Source organism: Musa acuminata, chromosome BXJ3-8 (assembly GCF_036884655.1).
Source record: "Musa acuminata AAA Group cultivar baxijiao chromosome BXJ3-8, Cavendish_Baxijiao_AAA, whole genome shotgun sequence".
Lineage (NCBI taxonomy): Eukaryota > Viridiplantae > Streptophyta > Magnoliopsida > Zingiberales > Musaceae > Musa > Musa acuminata.
Genome location: NC_088356.1, coordinates 44887229 through 44896079, shown reverse-complemented (window position 1 = coordinate 44896079; position 8851 = coordinate 44887229). Strand labels below are relative to the sequence as shown.

The following is an 8851-nucleotide window of genomic DNA, read 5'->3' as shown; positions in this document are numbered from 1 at the left end:
TATCCCAAGATTTGGCAAAATTGCACTACCTGCATCTGTGCCAAAAGAAACAATGATACAACATAATGTCTACTTTACTGATCTATGACTTGCATAAATGTGAAACTAGAATGTGAAACTATAATATTTTTAAAATTATACAAATTAGGGGTACTATCTAAAAAAAAATGAAAACATGGATACTATATGTAAAAAAAATATTTTTTTCAGAAAAATCATTATATTATCAATTCAATTCAATTTATTAGTTCATTCAACCAGAGCAAGAAAGAATCACATAGAGCAAAGATAAAGTAGGTGTATTTTTTGGATTTTAAAAAACAATATTGTTTTACGAAAAAATTAACCCCTCAATAATTCATCCTTTTTCTTTACACCATTCAATTTTAAGCACATCTAACAATAATTAATTGATTCATCAGTAAGACAAAGACAAATCAAAGTACCATCTGCTCCACCACAATACAAAGACCCTACTCTTCTCTCTCTTACCGAGATGACACCAGCATGGCTGAGTGTCGATGTCTTGTCGTCTCAGCAAGCGAGCACAGTATCGATGCACAATTTCCCAACACGTCTTCCTCCTCCTTTCACCATCAGCAATAGTTCCTCTTGTTCTTCCAGAAATGCCACAGATTGCTGCAAGGCAATCGAGTCCTATTAAATCCAAGTGTTACAGATTGATCATTTGTGGAATCGATGATCCTGTCTCAGCTCATCTTTTCTGCTTCGGACACTCCTTGTCTGAGCTTCATCTTTTCTTCTTCCTCACTCGCTCTACTTTTCTTCTTCATCTTCTGTGTTCTAACATCTTCAGCGTCACAGTTGCTTTCCATGGATGGCGAAACAGTGCAAGTCATCCATGGTTGACATGACACAACATTGCAGGCATTATTGCTACCATGTGAAGTCAATCATACATCGGCACACCCCTAATCCACAAGTGCTGAGATTACACCATAACACAACTGTTAACCCACAGAAGACGAAGTAGGGGTGGGGGGGGCGGTGTTCAGTGTTCTAATGGTTCCAGTCCTCCTCTTGCTGGTTTCTGCCACATGCGCAGAGCCAGCAGACTGCTGCTGCTACTGCAGCTCAAGTCGTTTTCCAGTTCATGCAAGAAACATTAGCACCAACACGGCTCATACATCAGATGACTTTTGAGTCACGACCTACATTTTAATGTCTTGGCCTCTTCATCTCACCTGTTCACGGTGATGGCTACAGAACATTTTTGCTATGGCCGTGTCATTTTCCTCACTAAATGCTACCTCTCCTTGCAGCTTTTTTGATGGTCAAAGCGAGAGAAGACCAGAGAGAGAAAGAGGGAGCCATTATCCATCTTACTTAACCCTTGGAACGCAGTGGGTTTGGCGGCCGAAGCTTCCAATTGCTTCGGTTCCCGCGTTCCCGGACTACCCTTCGGTGTGGCCATCTCTCTCCCCCCCCCCCCGCCCACAAAGGTGGAGAGAGGGACACTAAGGTCATCTTACCTTGCAGGAAGCGTTGGTGTACAGGGAGCGCCTTCATTACCTATTTGGAGAGTTGGTGATGGGGAACTGTGTGGCAATAGATTCAATGAGGGAGAGAGAGAGAGAGAGGTGCGGGGTAGGTGTGCGTGAGTAAAAGAGCAGAAGACATAAATACCGTCACTGTTCTTCTGCATCTTCCTTTTAAGCTCAGCGGAAGAGTGATGGAGATGGTAGAAGAGGGAGGAGAAGGGTTCTTTGCGGGAAGAGATGGTGGTCTCTTGTGCTTCCACAGGAGGAAACCAGGAGGATCACTCCACCTACTAGTGGAAGGCAAACCGAGGCAGAAAGATGGTATGAGTTGCAGTGGAAAAGCAGGCAGTAGCCGCTGCTGCTGCAGCAACTGAAGGCCGCAAGACAATGCAGCTGAAGATGAAGATGGAGATGAAGAGACTCCGGTGAAGGTTTCCTTAGATTTTGTGTGTGCAGTGTGCGATATTGGCATACCAGGCTCAATCACTTCTTTTTTCCTTCTTTAATCTTTGCCTCCTGTTCGACATTGTTTATTGCTGCTGTTGTTTGTCTTCTCCTCTGCATTGTCCGGCCATGAACGCAATGGTGGTTCAGAAATGGTGTGTGGTGGGGAAAGAGAAGGAAGGGGGACGGGGTGACAGTTGATTAGCTTTGGTAAGCTCGTCTTCTGTGGAATATCGTCTCCTGTTTTTGTTTCTTCCTATTGATTGAATCCATTGTTTTGGCCATCACTTTGGAAAACCTTAGACAACATACAACTCTCTTGGCTCTCTTCTTCCTTGTGTGTTGGACTGTACTGAGAAATGAAAGAGGTGGAGCTCTCAGTTGCATCTGATGGCACAGCGCACCAACTCATCTTCTTCACAGCTTTTCCTCTCGAGTGGTTTCAGCAGATGCATAGTGTGTGTCTTTGTGCTCATACGCCTTAGATCATACCATTGGATTCTAAGAGTACTTCATCCCTAAACTCACCTAAAAAGTACATCAACCACCCTCTATTGATGGAGTGGATTCTGTCAGTGTTCAGATACAAAGGTTATGAGCTGTTTGTGAAGCTGATCATTTTATAAATACATTTTCACTTTATTTAATTTGATTGGGATCAAATTGAAATTTGACTAAAACTACAGTTAAGTCGAATTAATGTTTGACTCGAACTCTACTTAATATTATATATAAAATAGAATATTCTCCACTAATGTGTTTAATCAATGGTGGCAATGATTGAACACTATCTATATATGAACAATTTTCGAAGATGGTCAGCATTCGAAAGATCTTACTCGACATACCCTCGGCATAAATTTTAATCTTATATTTAGATCGGAATCGAGCAATTAGACTCGTTAGATTCATTTGGACTCACCTCAAGCTAAGTCAACCATTTAGTTTGAATAATAACATCATGGTCAACGTTTGGGATAAATCGGATCCTGATCTTGACCTCCGCCTCGTTATAACTGGATCGGATCGGATCGGTCATATCGGATCTACCGACGGCTATAAGACTCCGCTCGAAGCGGTCATATCGCGATTCCCTCCCAAGAGTCGATCGAAGCGTCATGAGGAACCCGTGATCGGTGGGCCATCGTCGATGGACGCTCCAGATCGAGCGCTGGGCCTCCCCGGGACACCGTCTCGAAGCCGCACGGCTCTTAAAGAAGACCAACCTTTTCCCCAGGAAACGATTTGGGGGTGCCCGGGGGTCGTCGCCGGCGCCAAAGATCTCCACTAGCCTCGAAGCCGATTCCCGCAGATCCTTCATCCCAATCGCCGGTCAGAACCGATCCGTCCCTCTTCCCTTTCGTTCGGTTTTTCTCTTGCGTTCGGATCCATTCTTCTTCCGTCGCGTGGAAACCCTAATCTTCCAGAAAAATGCGATTTCATTTAATGTTTCTAGTATCTGCCTTTCCCTTGAGAGGCATTCTCCTTGCGAGATCCTTCATCAGGGTATTCTAGTTCCTATTTGGATTCTTTAAGTTGTTGTTCTCTTTGTATTTGGGTTGCGTGATCTCATGTTCTTACTGTAACTTTGAAGATAACTGAAGTAGAAGTAGCTTATAAGGATTAATATTTGAAGATATCAGACCTTGCTGCTGAAATGATATAGTACTTGTTACTTTGGTTCCAGATTACTGGTCCGTAATGGCTCGTCTTTATGTTGGCAATTTAGACCCCCGAACGACTGCTCGGGAGCTTGAAGACGAGTTCCGAGTGTTTGGTGTTCTTCGAAGGTAAACTCTGAAAGGTTATTGTGGGATCTTCATACCTCACAAATGAAAAAGGGCATGCATTCTTTCTTGATATAATGATGTTACTATCTGATTGTATGAGTTTCTTTCTTTATTTGATTTACCTTTCCTGTTTATTCAGCACTAAGACGAAGCAAAATAAGCCCATTTTTTAGTGTAAAATGTACTGGCCGAGCTATTTGTTTGTGCATATTTTCTGTGTTTTGTGTTTCTAAATGTGGAAACTTGACAATTATATTCCTGGTTTGGTTTCTACATCATGTGCTATCTTTGCTTGTATGAGCTAATAGCATCTGGGCGGAGATGGAGGAAACTTCATGTCATGATTTAGTCCAATATGCCCAATCTTAAGGTAAAAAGACCAATATGGACTCCAGGATTCACAATTTTGAATTTTGAATCATATGCCATGGTCACAGTTTTGCCTTTGTTTTGATTTAAGAATCTAGTTCTGAGGATTTAGGTCTTACATAATTAAAGAAAAATAAAGTTATTGAAACCTTGGGCATGCATGTGGAAAACTTGGCTTTCTGTTATATGCTATCAGTCACAAACTTCTGCAGTTTATTTAATTGAACTTTGAATAGTTGATCTTGATTATTCTATCATTTAGTTGCTTTACCTGAACTTTTCAGTGCAAAAAGAATATCTTGTTTTCAGTGTGGTTGCTTTTCTATCTGTTTGCATCCTTTATTGAAATTAACATGTCTCACGTTTAGATATTTGTACAAACTGAGGTATCAAAAGCTCCAGACATCTACAATGTGTTCAGTGAGGCCAAATGTCTTCTTCGTGATGCAATTATAAAAGCAAAAAACAATCATGCGCTTGGGTGATTCTCTTGGAACTGTTTGTCTAAATAGGTGCATGGTAACGTTAAAGTTGTCTGTTGCTATTGCTTCATCTGTGTGACGTGTTGGAACTGTTTATCCTTTCTGGAACTTGTTTGCTGGTTATGGAACTATGTTTTCTCCAAAAGAAAATGTTAAAGTTTCAATACTCGTTCTCGACAACATTGCATTTTCATTTGAACATGAGTGTAAAACATGATTTCAATAATTTTTTAAGGAAAAAAGTACTAACCTTTTATTTTTGGTGCAGTGTGTGGGTTGCTAGAAAACCTCCAGGCTTTGCTTTCATTGATTTTGATGATCGGAGAGATGCTCAGGATGCAATACGTGATCTGGATGGTTTGTATCATTTTTATCTAATTAACTGTCACTAAAAAAACCTCGAACCTTATATTTTTTCAAAACATTTTTGAGTTCGTCAGAGCAGGTTTTGTACCTTGATATCAAATGGTGGTTTAAGTATGTGTATTATCATCTATGTATCTTATGCATATATACTTCTTCTTAATATATTTTTGATCTTGCATTTCTTATGAGTACAACCAACAACTGTAGATAGTGTGAATTGTTTGTCAGACTTTCGAAAGTTAATGCTTCTCCTGCCACATGCGACTTGAACCAATTGCTATTGGTGGCTACAATCTTACAAGTAGGCACCTAAAGTTTTTTGAATTGCATTCTTAGTTATCTTCAACATATAATTTCCAGATTACTCTGATGCACCTGTTTTATATCTATTCTTAGAGTTGCTCCCTTTATGATCCAAATGGCAAGAAATCATCTGTACCATTTATCCACTCTAAAATATTTTCCAGTTTTTAGTGGAGCTCCTCTTGCAAGGGTTATGTTACATCATGAGGTAACAAAGGAGTGTTTATTAAGGCATTTCAGACTTATGCCTTAATAAATTATTGCTCGTTATTCAGAGCACATTGTGTGCTGTATAGTCTAGGAAATAATTATAGTATAATCAGTTCAGTTGTGAGATACGGTGGAAGATTGGATTCTCTACTTAGATCTAGTGTATATGATGATGTCATAGATTATGTTTCACAATATAAATTTTACTAGTAATATTCTTATTTTTTGAACTCAGGCTAACTGGGAAAGAAGTGATCTTGAATATTTTCATTTTAAATCACATGTCAACTTGATTAATGTGATCGGCATGTACCAGTTTTACTCAGGTTACCTCCAGTCTGGGGCTGTCTGAATCTGAATATTCCAAAGAATCAAGGCCCGAGCTTGACCGACTGGTTTCCAGTGTTGTCTTTTGTTAGTAGCCACTTTGCATGTCTGCTTCATTGCACTTCATGGTCTATCTCTTCAACTGCAGCAGGAGCTCCCTCATTTTTTTCCCCTTCTCTTCTTGTCCCACTGCTGTCCTTATCTTCCTCTTTTGGCTAATACAAGTTACAAACAACATTCCATTGAAGGTTTCTGATGTGAAATAATTATGTCATCTTAATTAAAGAAGCAGTTATTGATCATGAAGGATGCTACCCATGTCTAATTGGATCAATGTTCTCTATTTCTGATTTTGACCTCTTTGTTTATGTAGAACTTTATAAGAAGATTGAATCATATTTAGTCCTCATGTGTTCCAACAAACTTTGCTTTGCTATATCCTTCTCGTAGGCAAGCATGGATGGAGAGTTGAGCTGTCCCATAACTCTAGCAGCAGCCGTGGTCGTGACCGTCATGGAGGTTCAGATATGAAATGCTATGAATGTGGAGAGCCTGGTCATTTTGCACGCGAATGCCGTTTGCGAATTGGTTCTGGAGGATTAGGAAGTGGAAGGCGTAGGAGTCGGAGTCGGAGCCGAAGCAGAAGTCCCAGATATCGTCGAAGCCCAAGCTATGGTCGAAGGTAAGTAAAGATGTCAGACAGCCACATGATTAATACTATCTAGAAATGGGTATATGACTTGTCAGTGTTGCCCTTGTGTGATATCTGCACTTTGCTTTCTTTGTTTGCTTGACCTGACAAGTTGGGTTCATTGGATTTAATGGATTTCAGGTTACTTTAGGCAAAACTTGGGAATGGTGAATTCCTAAATACCAATTTCTATATACGCTAGAATAACCCAAGAAGGCAGCTGAGCTGCAGTACTTTAAAGCTTTATTAAATGATCACCATGGAATTTAAGTACAACGGCTCCTTTAAACCATTGATGTTTGGATATGTACAAAAACAAGAGGCAAAAATACTATGGTAAAATGGATCAATCAATAAAGGAGAACGACATTCAAAGACCAAGCTGAATACCTTGCAGATTGTAGTGCAAACAGCAAAATCTCTGTACAAGATTGTCTTGGAGGGGGTTTTCATGTGTGTAGTGGAAAATCGTGCAGATTCAAGCATTCTCCTTTTCCACCATTGATGGAGGACAGACAAGGCCTATTTTTGCTGCCCCATGGTGAGGCATCTCCTTTATGCACGGTTTCTCCAACACAGTAGTCTTTGAGGTGAATAAGGAGAAGAGTAGAAGAGAAGTGAAACTTAGATGAGGTCTTGATGGACAGCTTTGAAGTTGCTAGTCAATTTTGGGAAATTGGATCAATGGTTCTGTGATATGGAAATCATGCTTCATGTGTGGAATATCAACTGAGATGGGGAAGAAAGAGTCTGATGAATATCTGACTTTAAAAAGAGGATCTCTGATATCTATTTTTATTTACTACAGTATAGTTGAAAATGACATGACACACAATTTACTATATGTTGATTTTATATTTGCACCTGAGGCCTACCATCATTTATGGGAACAGTAAATAGCATGCTAATTGTCTCTTCATAATAGCAAGTTGATAACAGATCCAGTTTACTAATGGGAAATAAGGAAAAGATGGTTCTGGTACTTAAGCATTATATTATCGAACTGCCTTTTTCCACTTGGCAGTGAATGAACTTGGGGACATCCATTTGTAATTGTGCTGGTCAGAACAATCTTGTTCAAGCATCAGGCCTTTCCTTTTGGACTAGGCATATGATGTTCACTATCATAGTGTTATTTTCATCTAGCACAATTGAATTGCCCTAACTTTTTCACCACAATTCCTTTAATGTTTCATTTCTGTTCTGTTGGTTATCTATAGTTTCTTACCATACGATAACACAATATTTTCAAAAGAAATCTACAACTTCTTCTTTTACATAGATTGCATATATACTCTTTTTGCATGTATCAGTTATTTGCCTTTGCTTCTACTTCTTGTTGCTTCAATATATATTGAAGGAATGATCAACTTTTGAGCCAGCTAGGCCAATTTGAAAGGTTTCTCCAAAGGCATTATTGCAGAAAAATGCGATGACTGCTGCTCCAACTTAAACTTTTTTGCAGTTTTACCTAAATTCTTTACAAAATATTGAGAACAATTTTACAAAAACATAAACTTTTTTTTTGCAATTTTATCGATAACAAAATGACCTATTTAACTAGTTGTTATCAAGTTCATGATTTAAAATTGTGATCTGATGCTGATCCTATTTATTGTTGACATGTTGATTCTCAAATTACTTCACTATTGTTCTAATGTGGATAATTTTTATTTGTAAAGGAGTTATAGTCCTCGTGATCGCTCCCCTAGACAGCGTAGTCCATCACCTCGTAGGCGTAGTTATAGCAAGTCTCCTGATGATGATCGTCATCGTTCTGAATCGCCACATACTAATGGGTAAGGTCCAAATCCTCTTTCTTATTTAAATACATAGCAGCTATCTTTTCAGAGAAAAGGTTTGGTACTATGGTAAGGTTGCACCATTGCAACCTGGATGATCTAGTCCGAGTCACAAAAACTTGTTTTCTTACAAAGATTTGTATATTAACTCCCTCAACCCCACAATGGTGGGAGTCTTGTGTGGATGTTTTTTTATTGTGTCGGTTGCTACATATCTTTTAGTGTTGATTATTGTTTTCTCTTGAAATTTTGATTTCAGATATAGGCGTAGCAGGAGCTGAGAACGGTTTATGTGGTTAGATGCCTCCCTGTGTGAGCGGTTGCTCTTTGGGCTTTTGTCGAAATGAATTGTCTTCTATTTGATCAACACTTGACATCTTGAATTTGGATAAGTCTCTTTGAACTTTATCTACCTTATACATGTCTTTCATCAAACATCATGGACATGTGGTATTTAGTTAAGTAGTAGGCAATGATGTTACTAGGATGGTAAATTACAACTAAACTATATATGTTCTTTTTTTTGTGTGTCGAGGAGGCGAGATCCTGCTTTAACAACTTGCCC

The 8851-nt window shown here is 39.2% G+C and overlaps 1 protein-coding gene across 1 annotated transcript; it reads left to right on the top strand.

The window, feature by feature from the left end:
• The first annotated feature begins 3119 nt into the window (after positions 1 to 3119).
• LOC135644740 (serine/arginine-rich splicing factor RSZ21A-like) lies at positions 3120 to 8844 on the top strand. Its single transcript, XM_065162613.1, has 6 exons — positions 3120 to 3278; positions 3634 to 3736; positions 4856 to 4944; positions 6244 to 6475; positions 8167 to 8283; positions 8546 to 8844. Exons 2-6 carry the CDS (start codon positions 3648 to 3650, stop codon positions 8565 to 8567), a joined length of 549 nt encoding a protein of 182 aa, XP_065018685.1. The 5' UTR covers positions 3120 to 3278; positions 3634 to 3647; the 3' UTR covers positions 8568 to 8844.
• The last annotated feature ends 7 nt before the right edge of the window (positions 8845 to 8851 follow it).